This window comes from Mya arenaria, chromosome 16, assembly GCF_026914265.1.
Source record: "Mya arenaria isolate MELC-2E11 chromosome 16, ASM2691426v1".
Taxonomy (NCBI): Eukaryota; Metazoa; Mollusca; class Bivalvia; order Myida; family Myidae; genus Mya; species Mya arenaria.
In genome coordinates, this window is record NC_069137.1 from 30,337,418 (window position 1) to 30,356,011 (window position 18,594).

At 41.6% G+C, this 18,594-nt stretch overlaps 1 protein-coding gene across 4 annotated transcripts in view; it reads right to left on the reverse strand.

Annotated features, from left to right (window-relative positions):
* Nucleotides 1–18,594, reverse strand: part of LOC128222483 (aminopeptidase N-like) — a 114,458-nt gene that overhangs the window by 45,667 nt on the left and 50,197 nt on the right. For all 4 annotated transcript variants that reach the window (XM_052931507.1, XM_052931508.1, XM_052931505.1 and 1 more), the window contains exons 8-9: nt 10,801–10,921; nt 7,788–7,942 (exon numbers count right to left, since the gene is read on the reverse strand). In XM_052931507.1, coding sequence (XP_052787467.1) covers nt 7,788–7,942; nt 10,801–10,921 — 276 coding nt within the window. The remainder of the gene's footprint in view (nt 1–7,787; nt 7,943–10,800; nt 10,922–18,594) is intronic.

Consider the following 18,594-nt stretch of genomic DNA (forward strand, 5'->3'; position numbering starts at 1 on the left):
AGGAGGGGATTACCAGATTACCGAACCACTGAAATACAGGAGGGGATACCAGAAAACATAACGACTGAAATATAGGAGGGGATTACCAGGTCACATAACCACTGAAATACAGAAGAAGAGTATCAAGGTTACCAAACCACTGAAATACAGGAGGGATACCAGATTACCAAACCACTAAAATACGAAAGGGGAATACCAGGTTACCGAACCACTGAAATACAGGAGGGGTAAACCAGGTTACCGAACCACTGAAATACAGGAGAGAGATACCAGATTACATAACAACTGAAATACACGAGGGGAATACCAGATTACCAAAAAAGTGAAATACAGGAGGAGGATACCAGGCTACCAAACCACTGAAATACAAGAGGGGATACCAGATTACCAAACCACTAACATACGAAAGGGGAATACTAGGTTACCAAACCACTGAAATACAGGAGGGGATACCAGGTTACCGAACCACTGAAATACAGGAGGAGGATACCAGGCTACCAAACCACTGAAATACAAGAGGGGATACCAGATTACCAAACCACTAACATACGAAAGGGGAATACCAGATTACCGAACCAGTGAAATACAGGAGGAGGATACCAGGTTACCGAACCACTGAAATACAGGAGGAGGATACCAGGTTACCGAACCACTGAAATACAGGTGGGGAATACCAGATTACCAAACCACTAACATACGAAAGGGGAATACCAGATTACCAAACCAGTGAAATACAGGAGGAGGATACCAGGTTACCAAACCAGTGAAATACAGGAGGAGGATACCAGGTTACCGAACCACTGAAATACAGGAGGAGGATACCAGGTTACCGAACCACTGAAATACAGGAGGAGGATACCAGGTTACCGAACCACTGAAATACAGGAGGAGGATACCAGGTTACCAAACCAGTGAAATACAGGAGGAGGATACCAGGTTACCGAACCAGTGAAATACAGGAGGAGGATACCAGGTTACCGAACCACTGAAATACAGGAGGAGGATACCAGATTACCAAACCAGTGAAATACAGGAGGAGGATACCAGGTTACCGAACCACTGAAATACAGGAGGAGGATACCAGGTTACCGAACCACTGAAATACAGGAGGGGAATACCAGGTTACCGAACCACTGAAATACAGAGAGAGAGAGATACCAGATTACATAACCACTGAAATACAGGAGGGGGATACCAGATTACCAAACCAGTGAAATACAGGAGGAGGATACCAGGTTACCAAACCACTAAAATACGAAAGGGGAATACCAGGTTACCTAACCACTGAAATGCAGGAGGGGAATACCAGGAAACATAACCACTGAAATACAGGAGGGGAATACCAGGTCACCGAAAAACTGAAATACAGGAGGGGAATACCGGGTGACAAAACCACTAAAATAGAAGAGGGGAATCTCAGGTTACCGAACAACTGAAAACAGGAGTGGAATACCAGGTTATCAAACCATTATAACACACGAGAGGGAAACAAGGTTACCAAACCACTGAAACACACGACAGGGACTACCAGATTAGCAAACTACTGAAATGCAGGAGGGGAATACCAGGAAACATAACGACTGAAATATAGAAGAGATACACCAGGTTACCTAACCACTGAAATACAGGAGAGGGGTATCAAGGTTACCAAACCACTGAAATAAAGGAGGGGAATACCAGGCAACCAGACCACTGAAATACAGGAGGGGATACCAGGTTACCAAACCATTAAAATACATGAGGATGATACCAGGTTACCAAACCACTGAAATACAGGAGGGGATACTAGATTACCAAACCACTAAAATACGAAAGGGGAATACCAGGTTACAAAACCACTGGAATACAGGAGGGGAATACCAGATTACCTAACCACTGAAATATAGGAGGGGGATACCAGGTCACATAACCACTGAAATACAGGAGGGGAATATCAGGTTTTTTAACCACTGAAATATAGGAGGGGAATACCAGGTCACATAACCACTGAAATACAGGAGGGGATACCAGGTTACCAAACCATTAAAATACGAAAGGGGAATACCAGGTTACCAAACCACTGAAATACAGGAGGGGAATACCAGATTACCGAACCACTGAAATACAGGAGGGGATACCAGGAAACATAACGACTGAAATATAGGAGGGGTTTACCAGGTCACATAACCACTGAAATACAGAAGAGGAGTATCAAGGTTACCAAACCACTGAAATACAGGAGGGGATACCAGATTACCAAACCACTAAAATATGAAAGGGGAATACCAGGTTACCAAACCACTGAAATACAGGAGGGGGATACCAGATTACCAAACCAGTGAAATACAGGAGGAGGATACCAGGTTACCAAACCACTAAAATACGAAAGGGGAATACCAGGTTACCAAACCACTGAAATACAGGAGGGGAATACCAGATTACCGAACCACTGAAATACAGGAGGGGAATACCAGGTCACCGAAAAACTGAAATACAAGAGGGGAATACCGGGTGACAAAACCACTAAAATAGAAGAGGGGAATCTCAGGTTACCGAACAACTGAAAACAGGAGTGGAATACCAGGTAACCAAACCATTATAACACACGAGAGGGAAACCAGGTTACCAAACCACTGAAACACACGACATGGAATACCAGATTAGCAAACTACTGAAATGCAGGAGGGGAATACCAGGAAACATAACGACTGAAATATAGGAGAGATACACCAGGTTACCTAACCACTGAAATACAGGAGAGGGGTATCAAGGTTACCAAACCACTGAAATACAGGAGGGGAATACCAGGCAACCAGACCACTGAAATACAGGAGGGGATACCAGGTTACCAAACCAGTGAAATACATGAGGAGGATACCAGGTTACCAAACCACTGAAATACAGGAGGGGACACCAGATTACCAAACCACTGAAATACGAAAGGGGAATACCAGGTTACAAAACCACTGGAATACAGGAGGAGAATACCAGATTACCAAACCAGTGAAATACAGGAGGAGGATACCAGGTTACCAAACCACTCAAATACAGGAGGGGATACCAGATTACCAAACCACTAACATACGAAAGGGGAATACCAGGTTACCAAACCACTGAAATACAGGAGGGGAATACCAGATTACCGAACCACTGAAATACAGGAGGGGAATACCAGATTACCGAACCACTGAAATACAGGAGGGGGATACCAGATTACCGAACCACTGAAATACAGGAGGGGGATACCAGATTACCGAACCACTGAAATACAGGAGGGGAATACCAGATTACCGAACCACTGAAATACAGGAGGGGGATACCAGATTACCGAACCACTGAAATACAGGAGGGGGATACCAGATTACCGAACCACTGAAATACAGGAGGGGGATACCAGATTACCGAACCACTGAAATACAGGAGGAGGATACCAAATTACAGAACAACTGAAATACAGGTGGGGAATACCAGATTACCAAACCACTGAAATACAGGTGGGGGATACCAGGTTACCGAACCACTGAAATACAGGAGAGAGATACCAAATTACAGAACAACTGAAATACAGGTGGGGAATACCAGATTACCAAACCAGTGAAATACAGGAGGAGGATACCAGGTTACCGAACCACTGAAATACAGAGAGAGAGAGATACCAGGTTACATAACGACTGAAATACAGGACGCGGATACCAGATTACCAAACCAGTGAAATACAGGAGGAGGATACCAGGTTACTTTACCACTAAAATACGAAAGGGGAATACCAGGTTACCAAACCACTGAAATACAGTAGGGGAATACCAGGTCAACGAACAACTGAAATACAGGAGGGGAATACCAGGTCTCCGAAAAACTGAAACACAAGAGGGGAATACCGGGTGACAAATCCACTAAAATAGAAGAGGGGAATCTCAGGTTACCGAACAACTGAAAACAGGAGTGGAATACCAGGTTACCAAACCATTATAACACACGAGAGGGAAACAAGGTTACCAAACCACTAAAACACACAACAGGGAATACCAGATGAGCAAACCACTGAAATGCAGGAGGGGAATACCAGGAAACATAACGACTGAAATATAGGAGAGATATACCAGGTTACCCAACCACTGAAATACAGGAGGGGAATACCAGGCAACCAAACCACTGAAACACAGGAGGGGATACCAGGTTACCAAACCACTGAAATACAGGAGGGGAATACCAGGCAACCAAACCACTGAAACACAGGAGGGGATACCAGGTTACCAAACCACTGAAATACAGGAGAGGGGTATCAAGGTTACCAAACCACTGAAATACAGGAGGGGAATACCAGGCAACCAAACCACTGAAACACAGGAGGGGATACCAGGTTACCAAACCACTAAAATACGAAAGGGTAATACCAGGTTACCAAACCACTGAAATACAGGAGGGGGAAACTAGGTTACCCAACCACTGAAATACAATAGAGAGATACCAGATTACAGAACAACTGAAATACAGGAGGGGAATACCAGATTACCAAACCAGTGAAATACAGGAGGAGGATACCAGGTTACCAAACCACTGAAATACAGGAGGGGATACCAGATTACCAAACCACTAACATACGAAAGGGGAATACCAGGTTACCAAACCACTGAAATACAGGAGGGGGATACCAGATTACCAAACCACTAACATACGAAAGGGGAATACCAGATTACAGAACAACTGAAATACAGGAGGGGAATACCAGATTACCAAACCAGTGAAATACAGGAGGAGGATACCAGGTTACCAAACCACTGAAATACAGGAGGGGATACCAGATTACCAAACCACTAACATACGAAAGGGGAATACCAGGTTACCAAACCACTGAAATACAGGAGGGGGATACCAGATTACCAAACCACTAACATACGAAAGGGGAATACTAGATTACCGAACCACTGAAATACAGGAGGGGGATACCAGATTACCAAACCACTAACATACGAAAGGGGAATACCAGGTTACCGAACCACTAAAATACAGGAGAGAGATACCAGATTACAGAACAACTGAAATACAGGAGGGGAATACCAGATTACCAAACCAGAGAAATACAGGAGGAGGATACCAGGTTACCGAACCACTGAAATACAGGAGGAGGATACCAGGCTACCAAACCACTGAAATACAGGAGGGGATACCAGATTACCAAACCACTAACATACGAAAGGGGAATACCAGGTTACCAAACCACTGAAATACAGGAGGGGGATACCAGATTACCAAACCACTAACATACGAAAGGGGAATACTAGATTACCGAACCACTGAAATACAGGAGGGGATACCAGGTTACCGAACCACTAAAATACAGGAGAGAGATACCAGATTACAGAACAACTGAAATACAGGAGGGGAATACCAGATTACCAAACCAGTGAAATACAGGAGGAGGATACCAGGTTACCGAACCAGTGAAATACAGGAGGGGAATACCAGATTACCGAACCACTGAAATACAATAGAGAGATACCAGATTACAGAACAACTGAAATACAGGAGGGGAATACCAGATTACCAAACCAGTGAAATACAGGAGGAGGATACCAGGTTACATAACCACTGAAATACTGGAGTGGGTTACCAGATTACCAAACCAGTGAAATACAGGAGGAGGATACCAGATTACCAAACCACTAACATACGAAAGGGGAATACCAGGTTACCAAACCACTGAAATACAGGAGGGGGATACCAGATTACCAAACCAGTGAAATACAGGAGGAGGATACCAGGTTACCAAACCACTAAAATACGAAAGGGGAATACCAGGTTACCAAACCACTGAAATACAGGAGGGGATTACCAGATTACCGAACCACTGAAATACAGGAGGGGAATACCAGGTTACCAAACCACTGAAATACAGGAGGGGAATACCAGATTACCAAACCACTGAAATACAGGAGGGGATACCAGATTACCAAACCAGTGAAATACAGGAGGAGGATACCAGGTTACCGAACCACTAAAATACGAAAGGGGAATACCAGGTTACCAAACCACTGAAATACAGGAGGGGATTACCAGATTACCGAACCACTGAAATACAGGAGGGGAATACCAGGTTACCAAACCACTGAAATACAGGAGGGGAATACCAGATTACCGAACCACTGAAATACAGGAGGGGATACCAGATTACCGAACCACTGAAATACAGGAGGGGATTACCAGATTACCGAACCACTGAAATACAGGAGGGGAATACCAGATTACCAAACCACTGAAATACAGGAGGGGATTACCAGATTACCGAACCACTGAAATACAGGAGGGGAATACCAGGTTACCAAACCACTGAAATACAGGAGGGGAATACCAGATTACCGAACCACTGAAATACAGGAGGGGGATACCAGATTACCGAACCACTGAAATACAGGAGGGGATTACCAGATTACCAAACCACTGAAATACAGGAGGGGAATACCAGATTACCAAACCAGTGAAATACAGGAGGAGGATACCAGGTTACCAAACCACTGAAATACAGGAGGGGATTACCAGATTACCGAACCACTGAAATACAGGAGGAGGATACCAGGTCACGGAACCACTGAAATACAGGAGGGGAATACCAGATTACCAAACCAGTGAAATACAGGAGGAGGATACTAGGTTACCGAACCACTGAAATACATGAGAGAGATACCAGGTTAAATAACCACTGAAATACAGGAGGGGGATACCAGATTACCAAACCAGTGAAATACAGGAGGAGGATACCAGGTTACCAAACCACTGAAATACAGGAGGGGGATACAAGGTTACCAAACCATTGAAATACAGGAGGAGGATACCAGTTTACAAAACCACTAAAATGCAGGAGAGAGAGATACCAGTTTACCAAACTACTAAAATACAGGAGAGAGATACCTGGTTACCAAACCACTGAAATATAGGAGGGGGATACCAGATTACATATCCACTGAAATACAGGAGGGGGATACCAGATTACATATCCACTGAAATACAGGAGGAGGATACCAGGTTACCAAACCACAGAAATACAGGAGCGGGATTCCAGATTACATATCCACTGAAATACAGGAGGGGGATACCAGATTACATATCCACTGAAATACAGGAGGGGGATACCAGATTACATATCCACTGAAATACAGGAGGAGGATACCAGGTTACCAAACCACAGAAATACAGGAGCGGGATTCGAGATTACATATCCACTGAAATACAGGAGGGGGATACCAGATTACATATCCACTGAAATACAGGAGGAGGATACCAGGTTACCAAACCACGGAAATACAGGAGTGGGATTCCAGATTACATATCCACTGAAATACAGGAGGGGGATACCAGATTACATAACCACTGAAATACAGGAGTGGGATACCAGACTACCAAACCACTAAAATACAGGAGTGGGATAGCAGGTTACAGAACCACTGAAATACAGGAGGGGGATACCAGGTTACAGAACCACTGAAACACACGACAGGGATACCAGGTTAGCAAACCACTGACATAAAGGAGGGAGATACCAGGTTACCAAACTACTGAAATATAATTGAAAACACTTCATCTTGAAACCTCGAACTTGGTAAGTGGTCTCTTAAACATGAACAACACCCAATCTATTTTGAACTTAGTTAATAAGAGGTCAAGCTCATGGTTACCGTGAGCGGAAAAAACGATTTTGTTTACAGAATGCTTGTATCCTGGTGAACTGCATTTGCCACGTCATGTTTGAAAAACATTCGTGGCGTGTTCAAAAATAGTCTTGTTATATAAAAAGGTATGCTGTAGGGCCATACCTGGTGGGCGAGTTCGTGGGAGACGACAACGGCCACCCTTTGTTTATTTCCCTCCGAGGAAACGCCCTTCTCATACAACATGGCCGTCTCCCGATACACGATCAGACCCCAGTTTTCCATGGCCCCAGCCGAGAAATCGGGCACCGCTATCATATCTGAAACATACCGCACGGAGCATAACTGAATGTCACACATCAAGTACATTGATAGAATGTCTTAAAATGCAGCTATGTTATCAAACTCAATATAGTATTATCATCATTAGAACACAACGCTCTCTTGTCTACAACATATCGCTTCTATGTCTGTCACACAACGCTAGATCATCTGCAACACAATGCTATCTAATCTGCAACACAACGCTCTCTTGTCTGTAACATAACGTTGTCTTGTCTGTAAATCAATCCTAGATTATCTGCATTACAACGCTAGATTATCTGTAACACAACTCTCTGTTGTCTGTAACACAACGCTATCTTGTATCTGCCACATAACGCTATCTTATCTGCAAACAATACGCTATCTTGTCGGCAAACATTACGCTATCTTGTCTGCAAACACAGCGCTATCTTGTAGGTAACATAACGATATTTTGTCTGCCACATAACGCGTTCTTGTCTGCAACATACCGCTATCTCGTCTGCAACACAATGTTATCTTGTCTTTAACATAACGCTTATATGTCTGCAACATTATGCTATCTTGTCTGCAAATAACGCTATCTTGACCGTTGTAGTGTCTACCACATATCGCTATCATGCCTGTGGCATAGGTTGTAGTGTTGTCGTGTCTGAAGCACTGTCGTGTCTACCACATATCGCTATCATGCCTGTAGCAAACGTTCTAGCGCTGTCATGTCTATCACAGAGCTTTATCATGCATGGAACATACGTTCTAGCGCTGTCATGTCTATCACATAGCTTTATCATGCGTGGAGCATACGTTCTAGCGCTGTCATGTCTATCACATAGCTTTTTTATGCGTGGAGCATAAGTTGTAGCGCTGTCATGTCTATCACATAGCTTTATCATGTTATCATGCCTGGAGCATACGTTGTAGCACTGTATGTCTGAAACGTTGTCGCGTCTATCACATAGCGCTATCATGCTTGGAGCATACGTTGTAGTTCTGTTATGTCTGAAGCGTTGTCTCTTCTATCACATAGCGCTATCATGCCTGGAGCAAACGTTGTAGTTCTGTTATGTCTGAAGCGTTGTCTCGTCTATCACATAGCGTTATCATGCCTGGAGCATACGTTGTAGTTCTGTTATGTCTGAAGCGTTGTCTCGTCTATCACATAGCGTCATAATGCCTGGAGCAAACGTTGTAGTTCTGTTATGTCTGAAGCGTTGTCGCGTATATCACATATCGCTATCATGTCTGGAGCATACGTTGTAGTTCTGTTATGTCTGAAGCGTTGTCGCGTCTATCACATAGCGCTATCATGCCTGGAGCATACGTTGTAGTTCTGTTATGTCTGAAACGTTGTCTCGTCTATCATATAGCGCTATCATGCCTGGAGCAAACGTTGTAATGATGTCATGTCTGAAGCGTTGTCGCGTCTATCACATATCACTTTCATGCCTGGATCATACGTTGTAGTTCTGTTATGTCTGAAGCGTTGTCGCGTCTATCACATAGCGCTATCATGCCTGGAGCATACGTTGTAGCACTGTCATGTCTGAAACGTTGTCGCGTCTATCACATAGCGCTATCATGCCTGGATCATACGTTGTAGTTCTGTTATGTCTGAAGCGTTGTCGCGTCTATCACATACCGTTCTCATGCCTGGATCATACGTTGTATTGCTGTCATGTCTGAAGCGTCGTCGCGTCTATCACATAGCGTTATCATGCCTGGAGCCAACGTTGTAGCACTGTCAGGTCTGAGGCGTTGTCGCGTCTATCACATAGCGCTTTAATGCCTGGAGCATACGTTCTAGTTCTGTTATGTGTGAAACGTTGTCGCGTCTATCACATAGCGCTATCGTGCCTGGAGCATACGTTCTAGTTCTGTTATGTGTGAAACGTTGTCGCGTCTATCACATAGCGCTATCATGCCTGGAGCATACGTTGTAGTTCTGTTATGTCTGAAGCGTTGTCTCGTCTATCACATAGCGCTATCATGCCTGGAGCATACGCTGTAGTTCTGTTATGTCTGAAGCGTTGTCGCGTCTATCTCATATCGCCTTCATGCCTGGAGCAAACGTTGTAATGCTGTCGTGTCTGAAGCGTTGTCGCGTCTATCACATATCGCTTTCATGCCTGGATCATACGTTGTAGTTCTGTTATGTCTGAAGAGTTGTCGCGTCTATCACATAGCGCTATCATGGCTGGAGCATACGTTGTAGCACTGTCATGTCTGAAACGTTGTCGCGTCTATCACATAGCGCTATCATGCCTGGAGCATACGTTGTAGTTCTGTTATGTCTGAAGCGTTGTCGCGTCTATCAAATAGCGTTATCATGCCTGGAGCATACGTTGTAATGCTGTCATGTCTGAAGCGTCGTCGCGTCTATCACATAGCGTTATCATGCATGGAGAATACATTGTAGTTCTGTTATGTCTGAAGCGTTGTCGCGTCTATCACATAGCGTCATAATGCCTGGAGCCAACGTTGTAGCACTGTCAGGTCTGAAGCGTTGTCGCGTCTATCACATAGCGCTTTCATGCCTGGAGCATACGTTCTAGTTCTGTTATGTGTGAAACGTTGTCGCGTCTATCACATAGCGTTATCATGCCTGGAGCATACATTGTAGTGCTGTCATGTCTTAAGCGTTGTCGCGTCTATCAAATAGCGTTATCATGCCTGGAGCAAACGTTGTAATGCTGTCATGTTTGAAGCGTTGTCGCGTCTATCAAATAGCGTTATCATGCCTGGAGCAAACGTTGTAATGCTGTCATGTCTGAAGCGTTGTCGCGTCTATCACATAGCGCTATCATGCCTGGAACATCGCACTATATTATCACTAAAATAACGCTAGTATTGACTTTGTTATCAGGCGAGGACCCACCTTGTTTGGGCAGCGGGTATGAAATGTTGAAATACTTCTCAAAGTAGTTGAGAATGTCCACTCCGACCTCGAGGGAGTAGTTCGCCTGGCTTAACGCTTCCGGTCGAGAAAATGCCCGGTACTACAATGGAAGGAAGGGCGCCCTTTACTGACTAACACTTACAACTGCGTGCAAATATATTTTTAATACAAGGACATGTAAAATAGGTGAAAATACAATTACTTTTACCGATAACTCGTTTTGTGATCGTAATGATGGATGACTCTCGTTCAGTGTGTTGAATGTTTATTCTGTACGAAAACCATTCAAGTTTTGTGTAATTCGACTACGTTTACAAACCATAATTATTATATAATTATTTATTTAATATTAGTATAGTATTAGTGTTGAGTATTGGAACGAGGATATTAAACTGTATATGTAAATGGCCAGATAGCAAACACATTTCAAGCAAAATAGGCACTGAGTTCAATCGATGGCCTCCCCTCGGTATCTGCGAGTGGAATGCAAATGGTATATAGCTTTCTTACAGTAATTTTGACATGTTTTCAAACTAGTTTAAATACACTACATCCTGAATTTCCCTTCAAATCCCGCCTTTCTTAAAAGAAGCCGCCATTACATTGGCTTGGTTGACTCAAGGATTTGACGTTAGATGGGGGCAACGTGGAGGCGCAACGTTGAACATGCGTCCTCTTCCAAAGAACACAGGGGGATAAGTGGTTTAATTTTGAGTAGGGCGGGATTTGAAGGGAAATTCAGGATGTAGTGTATTCAAACTACTTTTGTATACAGGTATGTGACAACACTAGACCATGGCTATGTATTGTTTTATATACAGGTATGTGGCAACACTAGACCATGGGCAGGTATTGTTTGATATACAGGTATGTGAGAACACTAGACAATGTGTATGTATTGTTTTATATACAGGTATGTGACAACACTAGACCATGGGCATGTATTATTTTATATACAGGTATGTGACAACACTAGACCATGGGCATGTATTGTTTTATATACAGGTATGTGAAAACACTAGACCATGAGTATGTATTGTTTTATATACAGATAAGTGACAACACTAGACAATGGGCGAGTATTGTTTTATAAACAGGTATGTGACAACACTAGACAATGGGCGAGTATTGTTTTATATACAGGTATGTGTCAACACTAAACCATGGCTATATATTGTTTTATATACAGGTATGTGTTAACACTAGACAATGTGCATGTATTGTTTTATATACAGGTATGTGACAACACTAGACCATGGGCATGTATTGTTATATATACACGTATGTGACAACACTAGACCATGGGCATGTAGTGTTTTATATACAGGTATGTGGGGACACTAGACCATGGGCATGTATTGTTTTATATACAGGTATGTGACAACACTAGACCATGGGCGTGTATTGTTTTATATACAGGAATATGAGAACACTAAACCATGGCTATGTACTGTTTTATATACAGGTATGTGACAACACTAGACCATGGGCATGTATTGTTTTATATACAGGTATGTGACAACACTAGACCATGGGCGTGTATTGTTTTATATACAGGAATATGAGAACACTAAACCATGGGCATGTATTGTTTTATATACAGGTATGTGACAACACTAGACCATGGGCATGTATTGTTTTATATACAGGTATGTGACAACACTAGACCATGGGCATGTATTGTTTTATACACAGGTATGTGACAACACTAGACCATGGGCATGTATTGTTTTATATACAGGAATGTGACAACACTAGACCATGGGCATGTATTGTTTTATATACAGGTATGTGAGAACACTAAACCATGGGCAAGTATTGTTCTATATACAGGTATATGGCAACACTAGACCATGGCTATGTATTGTTTTATATACAGGTATGTGGCAACACTAGACCATGGGCATGCATTGTTTTATATACAGGTATGTGGGAACACTAGGCCATGGGCATGTATTGTTTTATATACAGGTATGTGGGGACACTAGGCCCTGGGCATGTATTGTTTTATATACAGGTATGTGGCAACACTAGACCATGGGTATGTATTGTTTTATATACAGGTATGTGGGGACACTAGGCCCTGGGAATGTATTGTTTTATATACAGGTATGTGGGAACACTAAGCCCAGGGCATGTATTGTTTTATATACAGGTATGTGGGAACACTAGACCATGGGCATGTATTGTTTTATATACAGGTATGTGGCAACACTAGACCATGGGCATGTATTGTTTTATATACAGGTATGTGGGAACACTAGGCACTGGGCATGTATTGTTTTATATACAGGTATGTGGCAACACTAGACAATGGGTATGTATTGTTTTATATACAGATAATTATGTGACAACACTAGGCCCTGGGAATGTATTGTTTTATATACAGGTATGTGGAGACACTAGGCCCAGGGCATGTATTGTTTTATATACAGGTATGTGGCAACTCTAGACCATGGGCATGTATTGTTTTATATACAGGTATGTGGGAACACTAGGCACTGGGCATGTATTGTTTTATATACAGGTATGTGACAACACTAGACCATGGGCATGTATTGTTTTATATACAGGTATGTGGCAACACTAGACCATGGGCATGTATTGTTTTATATACAGGTATGTAGGTACACTAGACCATGGGCATGTATTGTTTTATATACAGGTATGTGGGGACACTAGACCATGGGCATGTATTGTTTTATATACAGGTATGTGACAACACTAGACCATGGGCATGTATTGTTTTATATACAGGTATGTGGGGACACTAGGCCCTGGGCATGTATTGTTTTATATACAGGTATGTGGCAACACTAGGCCCTAGGCATGTATTGTTTTATATACAGGTATGTGGCAACACTAGACCATGGGCGTGTATTGTTTTATTTACAGTATATGGGAACACAAGACCATGGGCAGGTATTGTTTTATATACAGGTATGTGGGGACACTAGACCATGGGCATGTATTGTTTTATATACAGGTATGTGACAACACTAGACCATGGGCATGTATTGTTTTATATACAGGTATGTGGGGACACTAGGCCCTGGGCATGTATTGTTTTATATACAGATATGTGGGAACACTAGGCCCTGGGCATGTATTGTTTTATATACAGGTATGTGGGGACACTAGACCATGGGCATGTATTGTTTTATATACAGGTATGTGACAACACTAGACCATGGCTATTTATTGTTTTATATACAGATATGTGGGGACACTAGACCATGTGCATGTATTGTTTTATATACAGGTATGTGACAACACTAGACCATGGGCATGTATTGTTTTATATACAGGTATGTAGGGACACTAGGCCCTGGGCATGTATTGTTTTATATACAGGTATGTGGCAACACTAGGCCCTAGGCATGTATTGTTTTATATACAGGTATGTGGGAACACTAGACCATGGGCATGTATTGTTTTATATACAGGTATGTGGCAACACTAGACCATGGGCATGTATTGTTTTATATACAGGTATGTGGCAACACTAGACCATGGGCATGTATTGTTTTATATACAGGTATGTGGGGACACTAGGCCCTTGGCATGTATTGTTTTATATACAGGTATGTGGCAACACTAGACCATGGGCATGTATTGTTTTATATACAGGTATGTGGGGACACTAGGCCCTTGGCATGTATTGTTTTATATACAGGTATGTAGGGACACTAGGCCCTGGGCATGTATTGTTTTATATACAGGTATGTGGCAACACTAGACCATGGGCATGTATTGTTTTATATACAGGTATGTGGGGACACTAGACCATGGGCATGTATTGTTTAATATACAGGTATGTGACAACACTAGACCATGGCTATGTATTGTTTTATATACAGATATGTGGGAACACTAGGCCCTGGGCATGTATTGTTTTATATACAGGTATGTGGGAACACTAGACCATGGGCATGTATTGTTTTATATACAGGTATGTGACAACACTAGACCATGGCTATGTATTGTTTTATATACAGGTATGTGGCAACACTAGACCATGAGCATGTATTGTTTTAAATACAGGTATGTGACAACACTAGACCATGGGCATGTATTGTTTTATATACAGGTATGTGACAACACTAGACCATGGCTATGTATTGTTTTATATACAGGTATGTGGCAACACTAGACCATGAGCATGTATTGTTTTAAATACAGGTATGTGACAACACTAGACCATGGGCATGTATTGTTATATATACAGGTATGTGACAACACTAGACCATGTGCATGTATTGTTTTATATACAGGTATGTGACAACACTAGACCATGGCTATGTATTGTTTTATATACAGGTATGTGGCAACACTAGACCATGAGCATGTATTGTTTTAAATACAGATATGTGACAACACTAGACCATGGCTATGTATTGTTATATATACAGGTATGTGACAACACTAGACCATGGGCATGTATTGTTATATATACAGGTATGTGACAACACTAGACCATGTGCATGTATTGTTTTATATACAGGTATGTGACAACACTAGACCATGGCTATGTATTGTTTTATATACAGGTATGTGGCAACACTAGACCATGAGCATGTATTGTTTTAAATACAGGTATGTGACAACACTAGACCATGGCTATGTATTGTTATATATACAGGTATGTGACAACACTAGACCATGGGCATGTATTGTTTTATATACAGGTATGTGACAACACTAGACCATGGCTATGTATTGTTTTATATACAGGTATGTGGCAACACTAGACCATGAGCATGTATTGTTTTAAATACAGATATGTGACATCACTAGACCATGGCTATGTATTGTTTTATATACAGGTATGTGACAACACTAGACCATGTGCATGTATTGTTTTATATACTGGTATGTGACAACACTAGACCATGGGCATGTATTGTTTTATATACAGGTATGTGGCAACACTAGACCATGGCTATGTATTGTTTTATATACTGGTATGTGTTAACACTAGACAATGTGCATGTATTGTTTTATATACAGGTATGTGACAACACTAGACCATGGGCATGTATTGTTATATATACAGGTCTGTGACAACACTAGACCATGGGCATGTATTGTTTTATATACAGGTATGTGGGGACACTAGACCATGGGCATGTATTGTTTTATATACAGTATGTGGGAACATTAGACCATGTGCATGTATTGTTTTATATACAGGTATGTGACAACACTAGACCATGGGCATGTATTGTTTTATATACAGGTATGTGGGGACACTAGACCATGGGCATGTATTGTTTTATATACGGTATGTGGGAACACTAGACCATGGAAATGTATTGTTTTATATACAGGTATGTAACAACACTAGACTATGGGCATGTATTGTTTTATACACATGTATGTGACAACACTAGACCATGGGCATGTATTGTTTTATATACAGGAATGTGACAACACTAGACCATGGGCATGTATTGTTTTATATACAGGTATGTGAGAACACTAAACCATGGGCATGTATTGTTTTATATACAGGTATGTGACAACACTAGACCATGGGCATGTATTGTTTTATATACAGGTATGTGACAACACTAGACCATGGCTATGTATTGTTTTATATACTGGTATGTGTTAACACTAGACAATGTGCATGTATTGTTTTATATACAGGTATGTGACAACACTAGACCATGGGCATGTATTGTTTTATATACAGGTATGTGGGAACACTAGACCATGGGCATGTATTGTTTTATATACAGGTATGTGGGAACACTAGACCATGGGCATGTATTGTTTTATATACAGGTATGTGGCAACACTAGACCATGGGCATGTATTGTTTTATATACAGGTATGTGGGAACACTAGGCCCTGGGCATGTATTGTTTTATATACAGGTATGTGGGGACACTAGGTCTTGTGCATGTTTTGTTTTATATACAGGTATGTGGCAACACTAGACCATGCGCATGTATTGTTTTATATACAGATATGTGACAACACTAGGCCCTGGGCATGTATTGTTTTATATACAGGTATGTGGCAACTCTAGACCATGGGCATGTATTGTTTTATATACAGGTATGTGGGAACACTAGGCACTGGGCATGTATTGTTTTATATACAGGTATGTGACAACACTAGACCATGGGCATGTATTGTTTTATATACAGGTATGTGGCAACACTAGACCATGGGCATGTATTGTTTTATATACAGGTATGTGGGGACACTAGACCATGGGCATGTATTGTTTTATATACAGGTATGTGGGGACACTAGACCATGGGCATGTATTGTTTTATATACAGGTATGTGACAACACTCGACCATGGGCATGTATTGTTTTATATACAGGTATGTGGGGACACTAGGCCCTGGGCATGTATTGTTTTATATACAGGTATGTGGCAACACTAGGCACTGGGCATGTATTGTTTTATATACAGGTATGTGGCAACACTAGACCATGGGCGTGTATTGTTTTATTTACAGTATATGGGAACACAAGACCATGGGCAGGTATTGTTTTATATACAGGTATGTGGGGACACTAGGCCCTTGGCATGTATTGTTTTATATACAGATATGTGGGAACACTAGGCCCTGGGCATGTATTGTTTTATATACAGGTATGTGGGAACACTAGACCATGGGCATGTATTGTTTTATATACAGGTATGTGACAACACTAGACCATGGCTATGTATTGTTTTATATACAGGTTTGTGGCAACAATAGGCCCTGGGCATGTATTGTTTTACATACAGTATGTGGGAACACTAGGCCCTGGGCATGTATTGTTTTATATACAGGTATGTGGGGACACTAGACCATGGGCATGTATTGTTTTATATACAGATATGTGACAACACTAGACCGTGGCTATGTATTGTTTTATATACAGGTTTGTGGCAACAATAGGCCCTGGGCATGTATTGTTTTACATACAGTATGTGGGAACACTAGGCCCTGGGCATGTATTGTTTTATATACAGGTATGTGGGGACACTAGACCATGGGCATGTATTGTTTTATATACAGATATGTGACAACACTAGACCGTGGCTATGTATTGTTTTATATACAGGTATGTGGCAATACTAGACCATGGGCGTGTAATGTTTTATATACAGGTATGTGGGAACACTAGACCATCGGCATGTATTGTTTTATATACAGGTATGTGTCAACACTAGACCATGGGCATGTATTGTTTTATATACAGGTATGTGGCAACAATAGACCATGTGCATGTATTGTTTTATATACAGGTATGTGTCAACACTAGACCATGGGCATGTATTGTTTTATATACAGGTATGTGGCAACACTAGACCATGTGCATGTATTCTTTTATACTAGGGATGCAAACGAATGGCAAAAATGATATTCGAATATTCGGTAATTCTTTCGATCGAATATTCGAATATTCGATTACCAAAATTTTAGAACATGAAGTAAACTACTATTATTATTAGCTGCAGTAATAGCCGGGGCATTTTTACTCTACTTTATCGTAGCCAGTGCGCGCGGCGGACCCTGATTTCCCTTAATGAGTCTTTTAAAATATCCATTTTCAGGACGAAAGAAGTAATACATTATAAACAGACAAACAATAAAATCGAATAATTTCAATTCCGCTGTGAAATTAGATGGATTCCTAGTCAAATATTGTTTTGCGTCAATATAGGGTCTTTCCGTAGGATGGCCTCGTTCTGAGATTGACCTCTAAACTGACTAAGTATAACTATGGAAAACTATAGAAAACGCAAACCAACTCGGGAA